The sequence below is a fragment of the Saccopteryx bilineata genome, chromosome 5, assembly GCF_036850765.1.
Source record: "Saccopteryx bilineata isolate mSacBil1 chromosome 5, mSacBil1_pri_phased_curated, whole genome shotgun sequence".
Classification (NCBI taxonomy): Eukaryota; Metazoa; Chordata; class Mammalia; order Chiroptera; family Emballonuridae; genus Saccopteryx; species Saccopteryx bilineata.
In genome coordinates, this window is record NC_089494.1 from 240,312,552 (window position 1) to 240,339,223 (window position 26,672).

At 39.6% G+C, this 26,672-nt stretch overlaps 1 protein-coding gene across 4 annotated transcripts in view; it reads left to right on the plus strand.

The window, feature by feature from the left end:
• ARAP2 (ArfGAP with RhoGAP domain, ankyrin repeat and PH domain 2) overlaps positions 1-26,672 on the plus strand; it is a 179,100-nt gene that overhangs the window by 145,635 nt on the left and 6,793 nt on the right. For all 4 annotated transcript variants that reach the window (XM_066279125.1, XM_066279123.1, XM_066279126.1 and 1 more), the window contains 5 exons: positions 2,069-2,197; positions 13,081-13,220; positions 16,819-16,901; positions 17,966-18,001; positions 19,955-20,018. In XM_066279125.1, coding sequence (XP_066135222.1) covers positions 2,069-2,197; positions 13,081-13,220; positions 16,819-16,901; positions 17,966-18,001; positions 19,955-20,018 — 452 coding nt within the window. The remainder of the gene's footprint in view (positions 1-2,068; positions 2,198-13,080; positions 13,221-16,818; positions 16,902-17,965; positions 18,002-19,954; positions 20,019-26,672) is intronic.

The following is a 26,672-nucleotide window of genomic DNA, read 5'->3' on the forward strand; positions in this document are numbered from 1 at the left end:
CTGAACTCATTTATTCAAATAGCTTTTTTTGTGCATGTAATCCTTGGGTTTTCTGTATAAAGTATCATGCCATTTGGAAATAGTGATAGTTTTACTTCTTTTTAATTTGGATACCATTTTATTTCTTTTTCTTGTCTGATTGCTGTGGCCTGGACTTCAAATTATAATTAGTTTTATTTTTAAATACAATTAATTTGAATTACAATGTTGCTTAATAGATGACCAATGTATGGGTTAATCAACAAGTGAATTATAGCTTTGGCAAATATGGACAATTATGATTTTTGCCAAACTCTTTACAAAATTGTTTGAAGAAAAACAAGATTTATATAGCACAAAGGATTTTCTCTAGTTTTACAAAGAAATATATTTTTCCTGCTGATCCACTTAAAAATACTTTCTGTTAGTTATATGCCACTATAGAAATTCATATGGCACTTTGTTACTCAAGTACTTATATACTTGAGATCTGTTATATATGTACTCAGCACTCTACTGTGTACAGGGATGTATTTGTAAACAAAAGGGAGATATATCTTGAAGATGTATGGCCTAGTTATTCTTTATTTGTTTATTTAGAGTTGCCATCATCAGCTTTCTCCAATAAGCACAAAGTACAGAACTGCATTACATTGTATTGAATAGTAAGCAAACATCTGGTTATTTATATTAGAGGCAAAAAATTTGTTTTCTTCTTCTATGAACCTGGGGTTGTTCACATATCCTGGAATGCTGTGGTCATAGCAGAGGAGACTGGTGTTGAAGAGTATATAATAGGTTGTCTTTATTAGTGATTTTATTACCAATTAAAATATCATGGTTCATATATGACTATGATACTATTGACATACTCTTTCTTGTTTGTTATTAGCATTCCTACTTTAACCAGAAATAAAAAGCTCAAGTGCTATGTGCTTCACGTTTAGAAAGGGTATAGAAGAGTTGGATTGACTTACATTTGACGAGGATACTGGGGAAGCAGCATTAACAACTTCCTGTTAGAGCTTATGTTCTTGATGTTTCAATTATTCTATTTTTAGCATACTGTGAAAACGGTTGAATTTTTTTTCTAGCATATGCTTCTGTTGTAACACTTACTAAATGATTGGCATATTTTGATCAGCAATAAAAGTTTTCTATGAGGCTTTGACTATAATTGTAAAATGTTTTTTTAACTCTGCTAAGAAATTCTAATGCTTTTAAAAATATGATTGCCTAAAACAAAATGTGTATGAATGAGTATTTATCAAGGAAACATCTTTAGGATATCATTAATTTCTTGTTTTTAGTTTATTGCATTAATAGTTAATGAATAATACAATGTGGGGCAAAAGTGGGTGTATAGTTGTTTGTATGGAAAATAATGCAGTAGTTTAATAATATAATAAAATAGGAATAAACTTTATATTTTGCATACTCACAACTGTAAACCTGCTTTTGCTCTACCCTGTATTGCCACATACTGTTTCTGATTGATGTTTCCACTAACAGTTAAGCATAGATTAACTATTAGTATATCATGATTATTTTCATATGTTCTCTGTTGAAATTATGAATAAAGATTTTAATTCTAAGTTGTTTACTATTACTGAGCAGAATTTATATTATGCTAATCTTTATGATTAATACTTGCTATTGGACAAGAGTAATTTTGCTGATTCTTTTATAGCTATTTAACTGTATAAGCAGATAGGCAGTTTCCACAAGCAAACCGGAATGTTACCTAATTTCAAAAGAAGATAGAGTAAGACAGTGATTTATTATATAAAAGGGTAACCATTATTTCTGAGATCTTATCTAAAGGACAACAGATGTGATTTTTGAGCCTAAAAACAAATATTATTGCATAGATTCATTTATATAGTAAATTTTATTATATGCTTGATAAGTGTTCTTTCTAGGTATTGGAGTCTGTTTTATATAGTCTTATTGCTATTATTGTATATCATAAGATATGGTTATGCTTATTGTTGCATAAGGATATTTTGAAAAAGATTTTTAAGAATTTATAATTATAAAAAATGGCATCTTAAAATATTTTTATTTGATTTGGTTTTATATTTTGCAGAGCGCCCTCTTCACTACACAGAAAACGTGTTAGAGCAGGTGCTTCGGTGGAGTTCATTAGCTGAACCTGGCTCTGCTTATCTCGTGGTGAAGAGATTCTTAACCATTGATACAATCAAACAATATAATGGTAGGTGCTGTTATTCACATGGTAACGATGATTAAAAATTCAAGTGGTTAAAGGATATTTATCACAGAACAAGAGTTATTTAAAAATGTAAAAAAAAGAAAAAAGGAGTGGTTCACTCCAAACCACTGACATAGTATCACGCGCAGAAAGAAGAGTGTACACACACCCAGGAGCGCCACGTGCTAGAGTCGGGCTTCCTGGAGCACAGCTAGCTCTAGGGTGATAGTGGGCAAATCTGATGGTGCCGAGTGAAAGTGCTTTGGGAGAACTGGTTTATGTTTTTAAGTGCTTTTTGCCATGCTCCAGTGTTTTCCTAATTTTTAGATAGCTGGTGACCGACCCTTCTTCTGAAATTGTGGAAGTTCTCTGGGTATTCAAGAAGTGCAGGCCCTGGCCGGTTGGCTCAGCGGTAGAGCATCGGCCTGGCGTGCGGGGGACCCGGGTTCGATTCCCGGCCAGGGCACATAGGAGAAGCGCCCATTTGCTTCTCCACCCCCCCTCCTTCCTCTCTGTCTCTTTCTTCCCCTCCTGCAGCCAAGGCTCCATTGGAGCAAAAGATGGCCCGGGCGCTGGGGATGGCTCCTTGGCCTCTGCCCCAGGCGCTAGAGTGGCTCTGATTGTGGCAGAGCGAAGCCCCAGAGGGGCAGAGCATAGCCCCCTGGTGGGCAGAGCATCGCCCCTGGTGGGCGTGCCAGGTGGATCCCGGTCGGGCGCATGTGGGAGTCTGGCTGTTTCTCCCCGTTTCCAGCTTCAGAAAAATACAGAAGAAAAAAGAAAAAAAAAAAAGAAGTGCAAGTCATGCAAGCCCTGAGATTGAGTGCTTCATATAATTCCCATTTTTGTTGATACTGGAAAATAAACACGTCTAAAATAAAACATTTCCAATAAGGATACTTGCCATCCGACTGGGAGAAGACATGTACACATGTCAGGTTAAACAGGAAGCTAGCTGGCACAAGGAGCCCCGTGGTTAGTCTCTGAACCAGTGTGAGACACCAAAAACTTTTATTGTGAGACTTTGATTCTTCTGTTGTGTTGCCGTTAACTGACAAATTGGAAAAATATTTCCTGCCAGCTCTGTTTGTAAAACAACCCCCAAAAGCAAAGGATTCAGGTTTTATAAGATGAAATTCACCACAACTTTAATAGTTAATAATAATGATAACGATTATTATTTCTTAAGCATATATTAATTGAGCTCTATTAATATATTATTACATATTATATAACAGTCTAATAACATATTAATCAGCCACTGAGCTCCGTACGCACCAAATCTCATTTAAACTTTTAAAAATGTCCTTGTGAGTTATGTTGTCCTTCGAATTTTACAAATTAAGAGAAGCTCAGAGCAATTAATAACTTGCCCCATCTACATTATAGCTAATAAATATTGGGTTTGAGAACAGATTTGTCTTCTAGTTATTAAAAGACACGTAGGGGTGTTGATGCATCTCTTAAATGCTATAAGCTTCGGGCTCAGTTATGATTGCTGACCCTCGAGCTAATATCCATAGGTCAGCAAGTTCTAAAGTGTACTATGGCTAATCTGATAAATGTCTGATTTCATGTGATGTCTCAGTTGCTGTAACTGCGATAGATTGGTAGCTTATAGAGAGCAGGAATTTATTTCTTAGTCTAGACACCAGAAGTCTGAGATCGGGGGTCCAGCACGGTTGGGTTCTGGTGAGAGCCGCCTTCCGGTTGCAGACTTCTTACGTCGTCACATTGCAGAGAGCAGAGAGAGGAAGCAGGCCCGCCCTCTTGTGACTCTCCTAAAGGCAGGAATCCCATTCGGGAGGCTCCCATCTTTTGAAACCATATCATATTGCGTGGTCTTGGGGAACACATTCAGTCCTTCACACTGTCCTATACATTTTATACTTAATATACAAGTGTTTTTACAACATGTGAGCAGTGTAACAACGCCAAGTTTTCTTGTCTTCTAGTACCTAAATAAAGGGAGCAGATACTCTTTTTGCTGTAGAATTTAATCTTTTAGAGACCTTTATCTTATTTTCTTTGATACTGTTACAAACGATTTTGACCACATCCTTCCTATCCCCCTCTTCATGTGAATGCAACATGCCTTTGTGTCACAGAGCAGCGGTTCTCAGACATGGGGCAGCTTTGTCCCCCAGGGGACACTTGACAGTGGTTAGCGACATTTCTGGCTCTCACAGCTGAGTAGGGTCGTGCTTCTGCTATTTAGTGGGTAAACTCCAGAGGTGCCACTAAACACCCTACAATACATAGGAAAGCTCTTTAAACAAGGATTATCAGGCCCAAATGTCAATGGTGCCCTTGTTGAGAATTTCTGATTTAGATAATCAATGAATTCTGCTCTAGTTCTTAAACTCTGTATTCTTTCATTTTAACATTGAAGTAAAAAAACCTACTGAGCTTACAAACAAAGTCCTGTCAAAATGATCAAATACATATGGTTCTCATGGTTCCTTTTCTTTTAGGAAGTAACTTATCTTTTCAGGTAAATTTTTATTTTTATAGTAAATTTATATCCCTTTTTATAATATTTCCCCACATGTCTAATTCTTTTTTTTTTCTTTTGCATTCTTCTGAAGCTGGAAACAGGGAGAGACAGTCAGACAGACTCCCGCATGCGCCCAACCGGGATGGGCGACGCTCTGCCCATCCTGGGCGTCACCATGTTGCGACCAGAACCACTCTAGCGCCTGAGGCAGAGGCCGAGGAGCCATCCCCAGCGCCTGGGCCATCCCTGCTCCAATGGAGCCTCGGCTGCGGGAGGGGAAGAGAGAGACAGAGAGGATGGCGTGGCGGAGGGGTGGAGAAGCAAATGGGCGCTTCTCCTATGTGCCCTGGCCGGGAATCGAACCCGGGTCCTCCACACACCAGGCCGATGCTCCACCGCTGAGCCAACCGGCCAGGGCCATAATTCTTCATGTTGCAAAATACTTGAAACTCACAGCTAAACATAATACCTAAGCTCTTGTTTGCGTGGTAGTGGGCTGGCTACGTGAATAAAAATAAACAAAAATAAGATCTTATAAGGCTGTGCTATACAGAAACGTTCTGTGCAGTTGAGGTGAAGAAAAATTCAAACAAGGATAACATTAATGCTCTTAATCTTTGGGGGAGGATAGTAAAGATTAAACAGGTTGAGAGCAATCTCATCTGAGTAAAATCTCTATGCTGTTTAAAAGACAGGAAGAAAGGGTAGCGTGACAACCTGAACATTCGCTCGAGCCAGAAACAGGGTAGGACCAGTGGGCAGTATAAGGGTGCCTCGCCTACTCCTGCGTCTCTGTCGGGTTATGTGTGTGTGTGTCCGTTTGTTCTGAAAGCACGAGCCTCTGTAAGGTTGAGCCAAAGCATCTTGTGTAAAGACTAGAGAACCCAAGCAGTGAAAGCAGATTTTAAAGGATAGTTTCAGAATTTGAATGACACATTCTGTCGAGTAAAATGTCACTAACTTTTTTGTACCTCTCGTATCTCCTTCATCCCTCTAACAGGATGCTGGCTGAAACACATCCCTGTCCCTGCCCTGTTCCTTCCGCAGTTTCCCAAACCATATGCAACTTGTCACATATCTATAATTCTTTCTTCCAGGAAATTGCATTAAAAAAAATCAGATTTTTTTTTTTCAGAGACAGAGAGTCAGAGAGAGGGATAGTTAGGGACAGACAGACAGGAACAGAGAGAGATGAGAAGCATCATCAGTTTTTGTTGTGGCTCTTAGTTGTTCATTGATTGCTTTCCCATATGTGCCTTGACCGTGGGCCTTCAGCAGATCGAGTGACTCCCTGCTTAAGCCAGCGACCTTGGGTCCAAGCTGGTGAGCTTTTGCTCAAACCAGATGAGCCCGTGCTCAAGCTGGTGACCTTGGGGTGTGGAACCTGGGTCCTCCACATCTCAATCCGATGCTCTATCCACTGCACCACCGCTTGGTCAGGCAAAAAAAAAAAAGAAAAATCAGATTTTAGAGTAACATCTGTCAGCAGATACATTAATTAGACAATTTGATGTTGGTAATTATGTATTTGGGAATTAAAATAGTACCAATGACGTAAACATTTAAATTATTTTTTTAAAGTTTTCTAGCCAATAAAATTTTAATAAGTGCTTTTAATTAGACCATGATTTATATTTAGGTTGTCAAAGCTATTAATCTTTTTCATTACGGATGTTTCTGCATGTGTGAATTTAGGATTATCCTTTTAAATCAACTCTAGCTGTTGTTTGTTTTTTAAATCAATTTCTCAAATCATGATTTTTTCCCCCTCTAGTTTTCTCTTGTAGCAACCTAGCATTTATAAGTACATTTTATGCAATATGCTTTGCAATAGATTTTAGACTGGTTAGATATTCAGTCTACTTTGTCTCTGTCTTGGCAGATGTCTCCTAAATCAATCACAGTGACCACCTACTCCAGAATTATTGCTCCATTCAGTACCTCCACCACTCCTTAAAATTGGAATCTAAAAGAATAATAATAAAAGTAAATCAAATGTGATTTCCCTATCAGTTTGTTAGAAAAATTTTGAGTTATCAGAAATGCATTACTCTTCACAGTAGGAAGGGTACAATGTTAAGGATTTCTCTTACTTATGATTTTCTTATTCTAACCTGGGGGCTGAGGAGAAATTAGCTGAGTTTGAAACAAGGGTGGTTGGTTGCAACCACATTTTTCTCTTAGTAACAAATAGCCAATGTGTTAATATTTTTTGAAACATAAAGTAGCAATACCACATCCTCTGTATTCTGTCCCCTCATACTTGACGCCTAGTTGCCACAATATTTACTGTCTGTCCACCCATCTCTATTCCAACGCTGTATCTACACACACAAATATATATGACCTGCATTTTGTTAATTGTATGATGGCTTCTTTTAGTTTTATGTAATAAATTCCAAGCATATACTTTTGATTGGTGTTGTTTTCACCACTAGTTTGCTAAATGAAGAATTTTTATTAAATAATAAATTTGGGGGTTTAGGAATTTTAATTACTCTGTTTTTTTTTCACTTTATCTAAACATTTTAATATGTAGCCATCACTGTAGGAATAGATTGAGAGTCAGCCAACACTTTGTTGCTCATTCATTTAAGGTAATGAGGTAACATACCTTTCTGGGAGTATACTAGAGTAAATGAATTTTCTGTTGCTTCTACTTAAAAGTCAATTCTGTGCTTTTCAAAAGCAGCATTTGATTTCTCAGAAACATTTGTGCCATTGTCTTTACTGTAATGAGGAGTTAACTAACTTGAAAAGAAAGATAATAGTCCTCTAATTTCTTTTCTACACCATGGATTATAACTGAGACATTGAGATAGTATAAAACTTCATTAAAATTGCTATTTAGACTTTGTCACAGCTAATCTTATTAGACCATCTTTTATTATTATCTCTTGTTTCAACATCTCTATCACAAGTAAGGCATAAATTTATAGCTTCTGTAAGGTTCCAGAATAAATAATTCTATGTTGCCAAAGTCTTACTTTAAGTGCCAAGTTTTTTTTTTAAATTACCCCGATAGAATGTGATATGGGGGACTTGAGGATAAATGATCTCAATAGGGAAGAAATACTTTTAAGATGTAAGATGTAACTCAAATGCAGATCCCTGTGGGTTTCTAAATTTAGATTGCTGCTATGACAGATGCTTTGGAATTAAATTTGCATTAGAATCGAATAGTTCAAAATGCAACTGCTTCTGGCAAGTTCAGACCTGGAAAGCTGAGCTATCCACTGTCAACTGATTTAAGAAAAGAAAATTTCAGCAGAAATAGCATGAGTCTATAAATCATAGTCTATCTAAAATAATTTACATTCCACGTCCATCAAATGTTTTTAAATCCAAAGATGTTTAAAAGTTTGCAGGTAAGACCTAGTCCGCTTCAAGTGGAAGAATTTTCTTGGGAATTGATAGTCATTTGATATTGTTATAAAGTACCACACCCCTAGCCTGACCTGTGGTGGCGCAGTGGATAAAGCGTTGACCTGGAAATGCTGAGGTCGCCGGTTCAAAACCCTGGGCTTGCCTGGTCAAGGTACATATGGGAGTTGATGCTTCCAGCTCCTCCCTACCTTCTCTCTCTGTCTCTCTCTCCCTCTCTGTCTCTGTCTCTCCCTTTCTCTCTCCTCTCTAAAATGAATAAAAAAAAAAAAAAAGAGTACCACACCCCAGATTCTGAAAGGCACTGTACCTCATTTCATTGAGTTCACATAGAGACACCCAGTCCAGATGAATTTTGAAGAGTTTTTATTAGAGGAGATTTATTAAATATGCCGGCCACATATGGCTGGCACAAGCCATCAGACCTAAATTGTGCAGTCCCAAAAATAGTTCAGGGGCTGCTTATATACCCTTGATCCCACACAGGCAGGGGAGAGCATGACATCATGGTATATAGGCTGGCAACATTTGTTTAGGCAGGTGTCCCCAAACTACTGCCTGCTGGTCGCATGCGGCCCCCTGAGGCCATTTATCGGGCTCCTCCCCCCCCCCCCGCACTTCCGGAAGGGGCAACTCTCATTGGTGGTCAGTGAGGGAAGCACTATATGTGGCGGCCCTCCAATGGTCTGAGGGATAGTTAACTGGCCCCCTGTGTAAAAAGTTTGGGGACCCCTGGTTTAGGGGATACACAGAAACATTAAGACTTTCAAGGTAACACAATCAAAAATGTTTACAAATCTTTAAGGGTTCATCTTCCCTTATTAGCCTAGAGGTATTTTGCTTTCAAGATTCCAGGAAGGGGGAGGAAGTACAGTCAATACAGGGTGGTATGTCAATTCTGTCTCCCATTGAAAGAGAAGAAGTTTCTAGGTTAACCTTTATTTTAGATTTAAAACTGAATGACCCATTGTTGTTGCAAGCCAGAAACTTCTACATTCTTCTCCCTCCCCTCCCTAAAGAAAGTACAGGACGGGAAAGCCTCATAGGAAAGCCTGACCTTTCCTCCCAGAACATCAATACCAATTTTCAGCTTTTAGGTACCTTACAACAATATGAACTATACAGTATGAATGCCCTGACTTCTGATATTTTAATTTGGTACTGAGAAAATTATTTGATAAGTTTCAGCTCTGTTTCATATAGGAACCTGTGGAAAATTTAAAGGATTGTAAAAACATTTACTTTACCCACCCACAAGGAACCTAAATGGATGAAAACTACATAAATACAAATCTAAGTACCAACACAACATGCTATCCATGATGACTGCAGGCCGTGTTGTTTATGTTTATGGAGAGCTTTCAAGCACAGAAAAGGGGTTCTGCTAGATCAGTGATAGTCAACCTGGTCCCTACCGCCCACTAGTGGGCATTTCAGCTTTCATGGTGGGTGGTAGCGGAGCAACCAAAGTATAAATAAAAAGATAGACTTAACTATAGTAAGTTGTTTTATAAAGATTTATGCTGCCAAACTTAGTGAAAATCCGACATAAAGTACTTGGTAAGTAATTATTATTAGATGCTTTAACTTGCTGTAACTCTGCTTTATAAATTTTATAAAGTCACTTCCCTACTTTATAAATCACCATTACTGTGGAACCGGTGGGCGGTTAGAAAATTTTACTACTAACAGAGATACAAAAGTGGGCGGTAGGTATGGAAAGGTTGACTACAGATGGTTGTTGACATTTTCTGACACTGAATTGTCTTTCACTCAAGGAAATAGTTCTTTTTTAGTTTTTCCAGTATGTCTTGTTCTTCTATTATAAGACTCAATCTTACTCTTTTACTCAATAAAAGGACAGGTCCAGTAAACTTTTCAAAAATATAAATGAATAAAAACACTTTGTAGTTGAGGAAGTTACTGATAAAATCTCACAGGACTGCAAACTCAACTATTATTTGGGTGGCGGGGGGATGCTTTCTAAAGGAAATGAGCATTATATTTTGTAAAGCCAGTATCCAGGGCCATCAGCCTGGTTCGCATTGGATTTGGACAGACGGTAATGAAACAACGGAGCCGAAAACTGGTGGGCCACCATCTTTAATCCTAGCTTGTACCCGGCGGGCAAGTAAAAACACACACTGGGTTCCAAAACCCACTCATTCAGTGTTCACAAAGCTACTGACTTATCTGAGTTTCCTAGAATCAAAGGTTTCTAGCTCACCAGACTTATTCACCTCTGTTCCCCATCTCCTTCCTTCTCCCTGCACAAACTCTGCGCTAACTGGCTCCATCATCTTGGCTGCCTCTCTCCTCTCCTCCAAGTGGCCTTTCTCTGCTCTCCTCTCTAATGTTAATCTCAGGAACTGAGAGAGCAAGCTCCTGGTCTGCCCCACTTTATAGTGCAGAAATCAAAACCTTTTATCCAATATACAAAATAGAGAAGTCTCTGATACAAAGTCCACCCCACATCAAAAAGGGTGGGAAAGGCTTAGTCCTAAAACCAAGCCCCAGGCTACAAGGATCCTGCCTGCCCACAGCCCGCCCCCAACACACATTAATATAATTACGCCTATTCCAAGCATAAGGACAACTAATATCATCACCTGGGAGACGGGCTTCCACGTGGGCAGAACCATCTTTAACAAAGTGAGCATAATATATTTTATCTGCCCAACAGTATTATTACGGAGACCCTGTGTGTACTTTTCAGCTTCTCGCTTTGGATGCTTCGTGAATCATTGAGAGAGGGAGCCTAGTAGAAAAAGGTCATTGTGTGGGGTGACAGAGGGGAAGGGTCCCTGAATTCCTTTTCAGATGTGTTGGGTTTTAGTTGTCTGTGGAGTGTGTCTGAGGGAGATTTCGAGAAGGGACCCGCAGAAGCTCGGAAGCACGTTGCCTGAGACGAGGACTCAGCCTTGGGAGAAGACAAGATTATGCCTGTTGCTGGTTAACGTGAGAACATTAAAGATCTGAGCATAGAATTACTGGCATTTGCATTTAAAGGATGGAGGTATCAAGAGAGGCTTGGTATGTGAAGGGTCAGTCAGAAAGGTTGCATGACAACAAAGACGGAGCAATGTCACAGAAGTCATCAAGGGAGTGAGTTTTAGGGAAAAAAGAGTGCTTAGCAATGCAAAACGGTGCATGAGGTCCAGAAAGGCACATGGACATTATTGTTACTGTAGTAATGGCGGTGATCATGATAATTGTGACCATTACTTAGAAGTGTCTCATTACAAAAGACAGACTTCTGTGTTAGTCATTGAGAGACCTGAACTGCGATTCTAGTACAGTTGCTTTCTGACCTTGTCCCATAACCTTTGTGAGCCACAATTTTCTCATTTAGAAAATGAGATTATATTACTTGGAGTTCCTACTTTGGAAAGCTACTTGCAAATCGTGACAGAATATGAGAACATTTTGAAAAGTCTAAAACGTATACTAGTTTTATACAATGTATAATTTTTTCTTAATTTTCCAGTTGTATTAAAACATGTCTTCAAGCCTTTTAATTGGAAAAGTGTAATTTTCAATTTAAACAGAAGTTATTTGGCTATAAAACAGCATTTAAAATATTTTTCTATGGAACTGAATAATAATAAATTTTGCTGGAAGACAATTTTAGACTATGTTATTCAGAAATTATTTTGTAGTCCCAAACTACCTAAAAATAACCGATGTGAGTGTGACCATGTGGTTGAAACAATGTTGTTTGTGGCCAGTCACAGTGTATGGTGGAAACTGCTGGGGTTTGTTAAGACATTTGCTTGTTGGTGGTTAGGACCAGTGATGCGATTAATCCTGGGCGGGGGGGGGGGGAGGGTAGGGGGGTTCTTCCAGGGAGTCATTCCATGCTCATATTTTTGTTGCAAGGGAACTATTTCTATATATTTTTTTAAGTTTTTTTTTCTTATGCTGAGTTTAACAGTGAACATCAGTGCATGAATATTTTAAAATTATGTCACCTTAACACCTAGAAATTGCTAAAGGTCCTAGTCCTGATCTATTGTCCACTGTACACCTCTTGTGGACATCACCTGACCAGGGCCGCAGCCGTCTGTGGGAGAGGTGTCATTTCTCCTGTCATTAGAGAAGCAGAGGTTGGCCCGGTGACGCCAGTGTCCCGACTGCGTGGCTCCCGTGCCCTTTCTTTGCGCTGTATTCAGTTCTCACCCGGGTGGCCGGGTCCTGTTTGGATTGGAAGGGACGGTTTTAGACTGGAGATATATTGATAAATGTATACATGATAAATTTATGCAAATTCAAATTTGATGTTCTTTATCAAAAAGTGTTGTCTTAACTGAGTTAGCTGAAATGATTCCTAAGTGGGGGACAATGACAATATTGCACGTGAAATTATAATACCTTAGCCATTTTGCATTTTTTACCCTCACCTGCTTCATAATGATAGGAATTTCTCTAATGCCTTCAGGAGTCCTGGATTCCTGTGTCAGAATTCTGGTAGAGGTTTCCCTATTTACCTGTGCATTTGCACTGTTTACATGAGTGCTCTGTAAAATAAATACAATGCAAGCTGATGATGTACTTTTAAGTTGCCTAGTATCCACATTAAAATGTATATATGGTGGGATGAATTTTAAATTAATTTTAAATTAATTTTACTTATATTTAAACTCACATATCCAAAATATTATCACTCTAACATGTAGTTGATACTACAAAATTGTGAGATTTTTCTTGTATCATACTCAAAACCTGATGTTTATTTTATGCTTATGGCACATCTCAATTGAGACTAAGCGCATTTTCAGTGCTAATAGAACAGCACAGGCAGGCCTGTCTATTATCAATAGATGTAAATGGATCTAGTCGATGCATATGTGACTCATCCAATACGCCCCTGACATTGTATTCCCAGACAGACTCCTTCATGGTAAGAAGCAAGATATTACTTTATAATATCAAAACTGAAAATATTGTTTTATATCCTATTCCAAGTACATGAAAATGTCCTAACTTACAAAAGCAATGTGCTTTACAGAGAGAAGGGGCCTGGAAAGTATCAAAGAGGGATCCTTGAAAATCAAAGAAGAACCATCTAAAATACTGTCTGGAAATAAATTTCAAGATCGGTATTGTGTTTTACGAAATGGATATCTCTTCCTTTACAAGGATCTCAAGGTATTTGTATATGTAGTATTTGAATATGTATACATTTTTGTGTGGGTATTAACATGCTCATTTTTCCCCTTTCTTGGTCCTCTCTCTTGAAAGTCAAGGCTGCACTATAGTAAATAAAATGCATAGTAAGCCGGTGACCTCTTTCAACCTCTGGGACACCAATGTACTCTGCAACACTGTCAAGAACTCCATACGTGGCCTTTCTGAGCACTTCACATTTTTTAGAGCAGGCAACGACTTAAGTCCTAAAGAAAAGTCTAATACGTGTTAGATAAATGAGCATATAAATTAGCATTTCAGTCAATTTTATTGACTGAGATTATATGCCATGCCCTAAGGCTAAAGAGGCTTGAGTATAGCTAGTGGAAATTAATAAATGCAAAGTAAAAGTCTGAGGTACTGCTTTACTCATTGACTAAAGTCAACTAGAATGACTAAAATTGTAAGAGTGACAACACTGAATGTTGACAAGATGTTGATTAACTTAACTCATTAAATAGCTGATGCAGGGGTAAAATCACACAATCACTGCGTAGAAATATATGGCACTTTTTAGATAAAGTTATTAGTGCATCTACCCCGTGACCTAGCAACTCCAGTGCTAGGTATTATGTCCACAAAAACACTTGTTCAAGAGTGTTCATAAGCAGCTTTATTCGTAACAGTTGCAACCTGGAAACATTCCAAGTGAACATCACTATAAGAAAGATAAATTCATAGACTGGAATCCTACTTGGCAGGAAAATAAGTGAATGCTAATGCATGCAGCAACATAGATGAATCTTCAAATCCTCGTGGAGTAAAAGCTCAACACAGAAAGTACCGTATAAGTCTGTCCGTGAGAAGTCTAAGGTCAGGTGAAACCGTTAATGGGGATATATAAATTAGAAAGTGTTTGCCTGGGGTGTGGAGAAAGTTTGCTATGGAATTGTGATAGAGTCAGAAGGATACTTCCTAGAACCGTGATGGCGAACTTTTTATAAAAACCACCCACTTTTGCAGTGCTGGTCAACCTGGTCCCTCCCGCCCACAAGTGGGCGTTCCAGCTTTCACGGGTGGAAGGAACAACCAAACTTCATCGCAATTGGCCTACCATGAAAGCTGGAACACCCACTAGTGGGTGGGAGGGACCAGGTTGACCAGGACTGCAAAAGTGGGCGGTCTTTATAAAAAAGTTAGCCATCAGGGTCCTAGAATAATAGAAATGTTTTCCCTCCAGTTTGGGGTGGTCATCACATGAGTGTATGCGGTATCTTCTGTACTTCCTTGGGATTCAAGCAATGCCCACACAATTAGTTTAAATGCTGAATGACAGCAGAACATAGAGATACTTTTTTATATTAAAAAATTATTTAATTAACTTCAGCTAAGCATTGTTTGCATACTTGAAGTGTGTGGCACTGTAATGTGTTCTGTGGTGGCGATGTTCAAAGACCAGACTAGTAACATCTGTTAATATGATATGAAGAGAGAGTTGTTAGCTTTCCAAAGCTCTGTGGCCCAATTTTTTGGTAGTATCTGTTGAGGTGTCCACACCCTTTGATCATTTTCCCTGTATGTTTCTCCAAGGAAGCCTCCATGCGTGGCCATAAGTAAACCTTAGTAGCATTGCTAGTTGTGTACATCTGACATCCACTTTCTTCAAGGAAAGTGGAAGGTCCAGGCAGGAAGCTAGTAAGACAGCACTGAGTTCTGCAACCCATATCCCTCTATTCAGAGTCTGTGTGATCTACTGCACTTGAACTCCCGCTTTGTTATTCCATCTGAGAGACCCAGCAGGGAGTCTGGGCAGGTGCCCAGTTATTATTTATTATCACTCTTCAGTGTTTTTTTAGTAATAGTAGTGGAAAAGTGGAGTTTGCAGAAGAAGTTTCTTTTATACATAAGAAGAAGGGATTTTGTGAACAGAACATCAGATTTTAAGATTCATGAACTTAGGTTTATATACATAAAAATAAATGACAGATTTCACAGCTGATTGTCTTCTTGATTGAACTGTATTTGGTTTTCTTCAATGGGTCACCCACCTTGATCTTTATTAAACTGAGTTCCTTAATCCTGTCCTTCTATATACATAATATGGTGGCTAAAATCTATCGCAGGGTATCCAAGGATAGTAAAGTGTGTGTGATTTGATATTAAGTTTTTAAATTAAAGTATAATGATTCAGGTTTTATTTCTGTCAGACAACTTTTCTGATGATCTCGATTTAAAGATTAACTTTCTTTTTTTGTGGCAGAGTCAGTGAGAGGGACAGATAGGGACAGATACATAGGAATGGAGAGAGATGAGAAACATCAATTCTTTGTTGCGGCTCCTTAGTTGTTCATTGATTGATTTCTCCTATGTGCCTTGATGGGGGTGGGGGGGGGCTACAGCAGACCAAGTGACCCCTTGCTCAAGCCAGTGGCCTTGGGCTCAAGCTGGTGAGCCTTGCTCATACCAGATGAACCCACACTCAAGCTGGCGACCTCAGGTTCTCAAACCTGGGTCCTCCCCATCCCAGTCCAATGTTCTATCTACTGTGCCACTGCCTGGTCAGGCAAGGATTAACATTTTTAAAATATAATCATAAATAAATATGTCAGGATGTATATGGAGAAGCTATAATTGATCTAAAGCAAATGTATGTAAATTCTTTTTTATAGTCTATTTTCATGTATTAGTGAAATTTTTCATTATTTGAGATAGTTCAGAATGTGGCTATATATGTTCATAATGTTTTCTCTAATTCTGAAATCCAAAAAGTATGGAAAATCATCATTCATTTGGTAGCAAAACTTGACCCAAACCAACATGAAAATTTTGTCTCAGTTCAGGTAGTTATAAGAAAGTACTATATGTAGACTGGGTGGGTTCTAAACAACAGCAATTTATTTTTCACTATCCTGGAGGCAGGATGTTGAGGTCAGGGGGCTGGCTTTGTTGGTGCCAGTGAGGACCCGCTTCCACGTTGTGGACTGCCAATTTCTGTGTCCTCCCTGGTGGAGCGGGAGGGCCAGCTCTCTGTCCTGGACACCATTCATGTGGCTCTACCTGTCACCTCTTCAAGTTCCCACCTCCACACACCGTCACACGGCGACTTGATTTCAACATATGAAGTTGGCGGGGAGGAAACAAACATTCAGCCTATGAGAATATTTCTAGCCTGCCTTTATCTCAGTGCATGAAATGTCATGCATTTTAATATGGAAATATGAATATATTTGAATACAGGGTGCTGCCCCCATCCAACACTGGAAATGTGGTGGAATTACATAACATTGTATATGTATTGTATTGTATTTTTAAGATATAGGAAAAAAGGAAAGGATCAATTCTCATACACATCTGGTCCCAGGTGTTGTGAATAAGGAATTATTATGTATGTGTGCTTAAATATGCATGTATAAACATATATATATAAATCTAAAATTACCTATTTAAATTTATAACATTGTAATCCAAACAATCTTCATTTACTAAAAACTTGGTATTTTACATTCACAGAACATTGGAGAAACTAAACAATTTTAAACCGAATCATTAACACTCGAGGCAGATAACAAGGATATTTATAAAATCTACTTAATTACATACTGTTTTGTTTTCATTACAGAGTAGCAAACATGACAAAACGTTGTCTCTCAGCTCAATGAGGTTTTATCTCGGAGTGAAAAAGAAAATGAAACCTCCAACAAGGTAAAGCCTGAGAGGGAAGGGTGGTTGGAACAGTTACAGGAAAATATATCATCTGTTCAAGGAACTAGGGATCAGTGGCATTAGTCTCACTTTTCATATACTAAGCATTAGACACAGACACGTTAAATTGCCAGATCAAGAGAACCCGTGTGGGTAGATAAGGAGGGCTGGTGTCCACTGACGGCAAGCTCCCGCGGGATTGCACGGCCCTTTGCAGGAGAAATCCCCAGAGGTCCTGTCGGCTGAGAGGCACAGGGGTTTCCCCACATCCTGTTCTTTTCTCAGTCTCAGCCTGGGGACATGAGGAATGTTCCAAGCAAGTCTACACACAGCAAGTCGGATGGCTGCCCTCAGCCTCCTGCTGCTGCTTGACTTTTAGAGCGTCTGTTCCTGGCTCTATCATTTGCCCTTTTTGCTTGGCTGAGTTTGGTAGTAAATCCACAGCACAGAGACGGTAGAGAGGAAGTGGACCGCTCTTCAACTGGATGGTCTCTTAACGCCTGAATCACCCCAGCACTTGGTTTGTGCTGAACTTCCTTACCACACATTACTTTGATTAGCTAATTAATGTTTGTACTTACACACTTAATCTCATGAAACTTCATTTCAATGAACTGTATGTGATTTGCAATTCTAAGAATGTTCCCAACTTTTGCCTCTATGCATAATTTATAAGCCCAGCACATAAACCTGTGTTGCAATTGGCACATTCTTTAATTTCTCACACTAGCAGCAGGTCAGTATATATGTTCTCTTATTTTGGCCATTTTCCTAGACAGCTGCTTTTACTAGGCCAGAACGTCTGAGAGATTTCCCCACTGCTCCATAGCATCACGATGCTCTTTTCCTCTCTCCCTTCAGCATATTTAAATTTGAAGCAAAATCCTTTAACATTTATCATCTATCGCTCAATGAGAGCATACCCATTGAATCGCTACTTGTGGGTATCGATTCTATTAGGCATTTCCGCTGGTAAATGTCATCTCCTTAGCATCCGATCCTGTTTTGAATCTTGTAATATTTATCATTTTTAATGTGTTTGTTTTCTCTCTCTTGTGATGCAGTTGGGGATTGACAGCATATTCAGAAAAACATCACTGGTAAGTTAACGGCTGGCATTTCGGGGATTTGGTGCATTGATGATAACTTCAGTAAGTGCGTGATGTTGGGATTTGGCAGCGAGATCTATAGACAGGAAATGTTTCACCTAAGTGAAGTTAAAATCTTTATTAAATACTAAGACTCTAGAAAGAAGAAAAATATATTTGCTTTCAGGGTTTAGGTCCATTTGAATCCCAAGTATCCTAATTACCAATAGCTCTTCAGAGAAACTATATCTGATTTCTTTCTAGTTATTTTGAGTGTGGAATCCTGGCTCTTATGGGATAAGCAGGCAAAATTCAGTTTTGAATAAAGAATAAGAACTACCCAAAACTCAGTTAAAAAATTTTGGTTTCAGTCCTGATTTTTACATATATTTACGTCCTTCCCTGATGTCCTCAGGATCTAGCCATTCTCCAAGAGATGATACTACATGTCTCTTTCTCTCTCACCTACCTGTCTAACCAATACGACACTATACCTGTTGTGCCTTGTCGTTTTCGCTCTGACCCACCCATCCAGCTCCCTGCGTCCTCAGGGTCGTGCCTTCCTTCATCTGCCTGAATTATTCCAGGAGTTCTTTTTTTTTTTTTAATTGATTTGAGAAAGAGGGAGAAAGACCTGAACATTAATCTGTTCATGTAAGTGCCCTGACCAGGTATCGAACTGGCAACCTCTGCTTTGGGGCAGTACCTACCCAACCAAGCTGTCTGGCCAGGGCTATTCTGGTAGTTCTAAGTGCTCTTCCTGCATTTCTCTGACTTCCTTGTTTTCTAGTGCATCCACCAGAGAAACTTTCTAAAAGGTATCATGTTTCTTTCCTGCTTTAAAACTTTTCTGTGAGCCTGAACTGTGGTGGCGCAGTGGGTAAAGTGTCAACCTGGAACGCTGAGGTCGATGGTTCAAAACCCTGGGTTTGCCTGGTCAAGGCACGTGTGGGAGTTGATGCTTCCTGCTCCTTCCCCCCTTCTCTCTCTCTAAAATGAATAAACACACACACACATACACACACACACACTTCCATGAATTCTGTCACCTACAGCAGTGGTCCCCAACCCCGGGGCCGCGGACCGATATCGGTCCGTGGGCCATTTGGTACCAGTCCGAAAGAAAGAATAAATAACTTACATTATTTCCGTTTTATTTATATTTAAGTCTGAACAATGTTTTATTTTTAAAAAATAACCAGATTCCTTCTGTTACATCCATCTAAGACTCACTCTTGACGCTTATCTCGGTCACGTGATACATTTATCCGTCCCACCATAAAGGCCTGTCCGTGAAAATATTTTCTGACATTAAACCGGTCCATGGCCCAGAAAAGGTTGAGGACCACTGACCTACAGGATAAACTACACATTGTTGACAGGACATTTTTCTCACTGTTTAATTTGGTTCCTTGCCTGGCCCTCTTTATAGACTATGTGAATCTTGAGGGCAAGAGCTGTTATACATAGGTTTACAATAAAATGACTGGATGGTGTTACTGGACAGGCAGTGGTTTTTCATGTAGTTTTATTTTTTCCATGGGTCTTGTAGGTATTAATGTTGATAGTCATAATAATGGTGACTGTCTAATCCTTTCTTAAAAATCTGCCATTAAGAAAGCATGCACATATTTTTCTTCTTAGGCTGGGAGTTTCTAGGGGCAAAGGTATTTTCCCATCACACACCTGAAAAAGCAAATGACATTGACCTTTCTAAAAATTTTGCTGATCATTTTTCAGCAGCTGTCAAAACTTTAGTTACATTTTATTTAAAACAGCATATGTGCACTATTATTTTGATGTTCTATACTTATGGAAGCCTGAAGCAACTAGTACTGAAATACTGCCATTTTGATTACATCAAGTGATTAACTGGAGAAACCCCAAAATAAGTCTGATCACTTAATCACCAAATATACTGGAGGATAGTTGTCTTATGCATATATGTATAATCTTGCTTTGCAGGCACCTGTGTTGTGATAGTTTACAAACTCAGATGGAGTGGATGGCTGGTGTCTTCATCGCCCAGGTAAGATATCTGTTCCCAATTGTCCAGCAAAGTGTAATAATGGTGTATAGGAAATGGTGGTGATTTCCAAGTAACATTCAATGAGTTTTATGCATATACTTTTATTTACTCATTGATACATTTTTAATCTGTATGCATCCAGCTTTATCCATAACTCTTTGAAAGAGAGAGTTCTGTCTTTTTTATTATTTTTTTATTTTTTGTCTTTTTCTGAAGCTGGAAACGGGGAGAGACAGTCAGACAGACTCCCGCATGCGCCCGACCGGGATCCACCGGGCACGCCCACCAGGGGTGATGCTTTGCCCACCAGGGTGCCATGTCTTTAGTTAGTGGTTTAAACTCTGCCCCTCCGGGGCATCGCTCTGCCGTGACCAGAGCCACTCTAGCGCCTGGGGCAGAGGCCAAGGAGCCATCCCCAGTGCCCGGGCCATCTTTGCTCCAATGGAGCCTTGGCTGCGGGAGGGGAAGAGAGAGACAGAGAGGAAGGAGCGGGTGGGTGTGGAGAAGCAAATGGGCGCTTCTCCTATGTGCCCTGGCTGGGAATCGAACCCGGGTCCCCCGCACACCAGGCCGACGCTCTACCGCTGAGCCAGCCAGCCAGGGCCGAGAGTTCTGTCTTTGTTGAGGTGTTATACCCACCCAGCAGCTCCTTCGCTTAGGAGAGGTGGATTGCTTCAAGAAGATAGGATAAGAAAGAGGGGTTCGTCTAAGCTGCATACTACCAGAGTCCCACTGGATCTTTGCTTAGAAAACTGTTAGTTTCCTTTTTGTTCTCCCTATAACCATCTCTTCTCCCCACTCCTGCCTGTTATTCACAAACAAAGACGGGAACCTACATTTTTTCTTAATATTTCTTATTTTCTAGAAACCTCAAAAAGAGTTAACTCTTGTATTCCTTGCAACACACTCTGCATGGCATTGCTTATAGACGAGGTAATAAAGATTAACAAAGGTGCCATGTCTTTAGTTAGTGGTTTAAACTCAGAGCTACCAGAGGGCAACACGTCCGCTCCGTTCCCCACTTAGTATCCTTCCCTCAGGAGGACTCACTTTGGGGTGGGCAGGTTTCAGTAGTCCCAGTGGGAGAATTGTTTTTTTCTGCAGCCTTGTCTGGCTGATTCTCAGAAATGCTTCCCACAAGAGCACTGAAACTGGTAACGATCAAGTTGTGTCACTTTATTACTGAGGATGTATTCCTGGTTTCTCTCTCAGGAGAGTTCATTCACCCCTAAAATCTGGATATTTGTGTTGAAAACCATTTGTTCATTTAATTGAATATTCTCTCCGGTGGTTAATAAACACTGTTCTTCTCAGCCTGGTGCTACTGTTACTACCTGGGATACACTTTTAATAATTCAGATATTGAAGTCTTACTTTAAAAAACTTGATTTAAAGTATTTTACTAAAAATGGAACTACAGAGTTGAAACCTGTTCCACTGTCTCTTTTATGGTGCAACTAAATTGATTTTTTTGGTTTTTATAATTGAAGTCAGTCAACTCTGTAGTTTAAAATCAAAGTATAAGTCACCAGGAAGCAGAGATTGCCCTCAGGACCAAGTTATTTCTCCCGCCCTGTCTGTCCTTTGTTGTCTTGGCCCCAGAGACTCAGCCCAGTACCTTTCCTTGTTCATTCCACGTTTTAGGATTAATATAAACACAGAGGTCCTTGTGGATTTAAGGATTTAATGGTTCACCTCCCCAGGGAAACAGACAGGAAAGCAGTAAATGTTAATACAGTGGTACCTTGAGATACGAATTTAATTCATTCTGTAACCGAGCTCGTAAGTCAGTGAACTCATATATCAAAGAAATTTCTCCCATTTAAAATAACTGAAATAGATTTAACCCTTTCCATCCCTGTGAAACATCCCCAAACCATCCTAAATTATGAAAAAAGACATGTTTTTAATTAAGAAACACACATGTATACTCTACCAATGCATAACAAAATATATGAAATAAAAGAAAAAAGTGTTATTTAGGACTGTATTCTTACCTTGGAGACAGACGAGTGCGGCTAATGGAGGTGAATGGCGGAGGAGGAGGGAGGGAGGAAGGGATGCAGGCACTGTAGACACGTAAACTAAAACTGCACTTTCTTTTTTTTTTTTTAAGTTTTTTTTTTAACTTTATTTATTCATTTTTAGAGAGGAGAGAGAGAGGGAGAGATACAGAGAGAGAGAAGGGGGGAGGAGCTGGAGGCATCAACTCCCATATGTGCCTTGACCAGGCAAGCCCAGGGTTTTGAACCGGCGACCTCAGCATTTCCAGGTCGACGCTTTATCCACTGCGCCACCACAGGTCAGGCAGAAAACTGCACTTTCTTAACACTAAGTGTAAACTAAAACTGCATTTTCTTTAAACAAAACTAAAACTGCATTTTCTTTACTTAAAATGAAACCACAAAAACTTAATCACAACTCCTATCTCGGAATTTCACTTGGATCTTGAACAAAAATATGGACCCAGTCGCAGCTCGTATCTTAAAAACAATCGTATGTTAGTCTGTTCGTATCTGTAGGTACAACTGTACAGGGTATGTATGTTCACACACACACACACACACACACACACACACATACACACATCTATAGTAAGTGTCCCTTACAATGAATCTTTCTGCTGCCCGGAATACTTTTCTAATACCCATCCCCAGCCTCACCCGTTCCTCAGGAGTCCTTGAGATCTTGGCTTACATGTCACATTCTCAGAGAAACCTTTTCATTTTCTAGTTAGACCTTCCTGTAGGAAAACTTAATATCCTGTACTTCAACACTGTAGCACTGAGTAAAAAGCATACGTATATTTAGATTTTGCATTTTTGTCTTTCCTACTAAAATGTAAATTCCATGCTCTGTCAGTCTCTGGTGTTGGAATTTAATATTTTAAATACAATTTACATTCAACATTATTTTGCTTTAGTCTCAGGTGTACAGCATTGTGGTTAGATAATTCACATACTTCACAAGTCCCCAGTATTACAAGTACCCCCTGGCACCTTACATAGTTATTACAGTACTGCTGACTAAATGCCCTATGCTGTGGTTTATATCCTCATGGTATTTTATAACTATTCAGTTTATACTTTTTAATCCCTTCACCTTTTTCACCCAGCCCCCCAGCCCGCCTCCTTTCAGCATCCACTAGTTCACTCTCGGTATCTGAGTTTGATTCAATTTTTTTGTTTGTTTATTTTGTTCTATAGATCCCACATATAAGTGAAATTATATGGTATTTTTCTTTCTCTGTCTGACTTATTTCATTTAGCTTAATACCTTCTAGGTCCATCCATGCTGTTGCAAGTGATCATGTTTCATTTTTTATGGCTGAATAATATTCCACTGTATATTTGCACCACCAATTTTGTATCCACTCAGCTACTAATAGGCACTGGGCTGCTTCCAGATCTTGGCTGTTGTAAATAATGCTGCCGTGAACATAGGGGTGCATATATTCTTTCAATTTAGTATTTGGGGTTTCTTTGGATAAATTCCTAGAAGTGAAATCTCTGGGTCATAAGGAACTTCCATTTTTAACTTTTTGAGGAACAACCTCCGTAGTCTTTTTCCACAGTGGCTGTACCAAGCTGCAATCCTACCAGCGGTGCACATCCTCACCAACACCTGTTTGTTGATTTATTGATGACAGCCATTCTTAGAGTTGTGAAGTGATGTCTCATTGTGATTTTAATATGTATTTCTCTGATGACTAGTGGCATTGAGCATCTTTTCATGTCTATTGGCTGTCTGTATGTCCTCTTTGGAGAAGGACTCTTACGAGACCTATATGTATATCTGCATTACAGAACCCAGTACCTTTTTACAAGGTATGTGCTCAGTCAGTATTTGTAAAATAGAAAAAAGTGTAAATAAATAATCTGAAAAAATGAATAATGAATAAATAAAATATGTGAGGGAAAGAAAAGCCGGTGTGACCGAGGGAAGGATGGGCGTTCATTGAGAAAGTTTCTCGGGGAATACCTTTCAAGGTGGCCGACTGACAGCTGTGTCGGGAATGAGGGAGTGATTTGTGCAGGTATGTAGCAGGTGTGACATTCCAGGGACAGGAGCCAACAGATGCCTCAGATGTTAGAATCTTGGCTTATTCCATGAACATTGAAAGCCTATGTGAGAGAAGATGTAACAATTTAGAGATTGAGTGGGAAGTAAGGGAAGGATATGGAATTCACATTCATTGATAAACAGCGTTGGTTCCTTTGTTGAAGCTGCACTCTAGGGTCAGAGATGGAGCAGGAGGCTGTGTGTGGAAGAACAGCTCATATTGTGGTTGCTCTGGTACGGCATTCAGATTCAATAATATTGGAAGGTAGAGCCAACAGGTGATTAATTGGCTATACCAGTTTGAAAGGAGTAGACATCAAGACAGAATCTTAGTTTTTTGGCCTCTGGTAACTGGTAAATGTAAGTGACATTATCAGGGATGCAGCAAAAAAAAAAAAATGAGAGTTCTGTTTTGGCCACATGTGATCTGACATGACTTTTTAGACATACAAGTGGATATGCTGAGTACTGTTTGGATGTATGGATGAAAAACTCAGGCACAAGTTTGGAGCTGAAATGTAAATTTTGAGGAAGTCAGTATTTAGATTGTTTTGAAAGTCATGAGTTTGGATGAGAAATAAGAGAGAAGAAGAGACAGGGGTGATAGGGGAGAGAGAAAGAGAGACAAGCCAAGAGACACTACAGATAGAAAGGCCAAGTATATAACATGGGGGGGAAACCCAGGAAAAGAAGTGAGAAGGTTGAGGGAGGAGGAAAAAGCAGGTCATGGGTACAGAGTATCCTGTCAAGGAATTTGCTATATAGGGATCCATGAGGCTGTGAGTAGATAGAAACAAGAAGTCGTGGTAGGTTTGGGGTTTCATCTGGTTTGTCTTTAAGATGGAGAGTGCATACTTTGCATGGATGCTGATGAAGACAATCCAGTAATTGGAAGAAAAAATGTTCTTCTTAGGAGGAGGGAGATTATTAAACCAGCAGAGTCCCTGAGCAGACGTGAAGCATTGTGAGTGCACGTTTGTTCATCATTGCTGGAAAAACCATCCTGCAGCAGAGAGTGTGGCACACTGGTTCTCAGGTCACTGACTGTGCCTGCTGGCTCGCCGAGCAACTCCAGAGAGGGCTGGGGACACGCTTCTTCATCAGGGCAATGCTGATGGGAGAGAAAGGAGCCTCACTTATTGCTTATAAATATGGAGGATATCAGTACATTTCATGATAGGAAAGTGAAATTCTTGAATGATTACTAATAATTTTTAATAAAATCAGGTCACTGTATGGGGGTATTAGGAATGGAGGGGCAGAGTAAAGATGAGATTCTGCAGAGTAAGAGGAAGCCACCTGCCCTATAACGGAATGTCAAGGTAATGCTCAGTGCTCATTGGACACTCATGGTTACAGTGAGAGGCCTGTCGAGAGTGACTTACTTCATTTTCCTCCATCAGTTGGTAGGCACCCACAGAGTAAGCAGAACTGGGTTTAACTAGGTTCAGGGCTTTGCCAGGCAAATGTGATGGAGGCAGAAAGAGCACGAGACTTGAGGGTACTGATAAGGAGGTGAGTGTACTGACTGACCATGAAATATAGGCCACGCTGTGAAGGAAATGTGGGGGAAAAGTATGCCAAGTACAATGGATTGAAGGTCTCAGGAGCCTAAGAACACTTGATGTGAATGAAACTGTATCAAGGTACTTGGAAGGATAAGAGGTCAAGCTCAGAAAATGAGACGCAGGTTCCTTGTTCACGGCAGCCGTATTCACCCCAGCCGAGGTATGGAAGCAGCCGAAGTGTCTGTGCACAGTTGAATGAATAAATCCAGAAAATGTGGTGCATATACACAAGGGAAGATTACTCAGCCTTTACAAAGAGAGAAATCCCACCTTCTGCAACAGGATCGACTAACTTGGAGGGTATCACACCAAGCGAAATAAGGCAGACTGAGAAAGAAAAATCCTGCATGGGATCACTTACATGTGGAAGCTTAAAAAATAATAAAAATAAAGTCAAACTCATAGAAACAGAGTGGGAAAGTGGTTGCCTGGAGCTGGGGTGGGAGAAATAGGGAGAGGTTGGTAAAAATGTACAAACTTTGTTATATGATGAGTAAGGGCTAAGGATGTAATTTGTAACATGGTGACTGTCGTTAATAACACTGTATCATATAACTAAAATTTGCTACTGAGAGTAGAATTTAAATCTTCTTGCCAGGAAAAAAAAAAAAGGAAAGAAAGAAAAGGTAAATGTTAAGTAATGGATTGTTAATTAACTCAGTGGGGGGGGGGTTAATCTCTCAAATCAGCACTTGTATACTTTAAACGTTTTTCAATTTTTTTTTTGTCAGTTATACCTCAGTAAAACTAGGGATGGAAAATATATAGAGGGAGACAAAAATGAAGATTTTTAAATTTATTTTTATTTATTTATTTTTTTTAACAGAGACAGAGTCAGAGAGAGGGATAGATAGGGACAGACAGGAATGGAAAGAGATGTGAAGCATCAATCATTAGTTTTTCATTGCAACACCTTAGTTGTTCATTGATTGCTTTCTCATATGTGCCTTGACCGGGGGCCTTCAGCAGACCGAGTAACCTCTTGCTCAAGCCAGCGACCTTGTGTCCAAACTGGTGAGCTCTG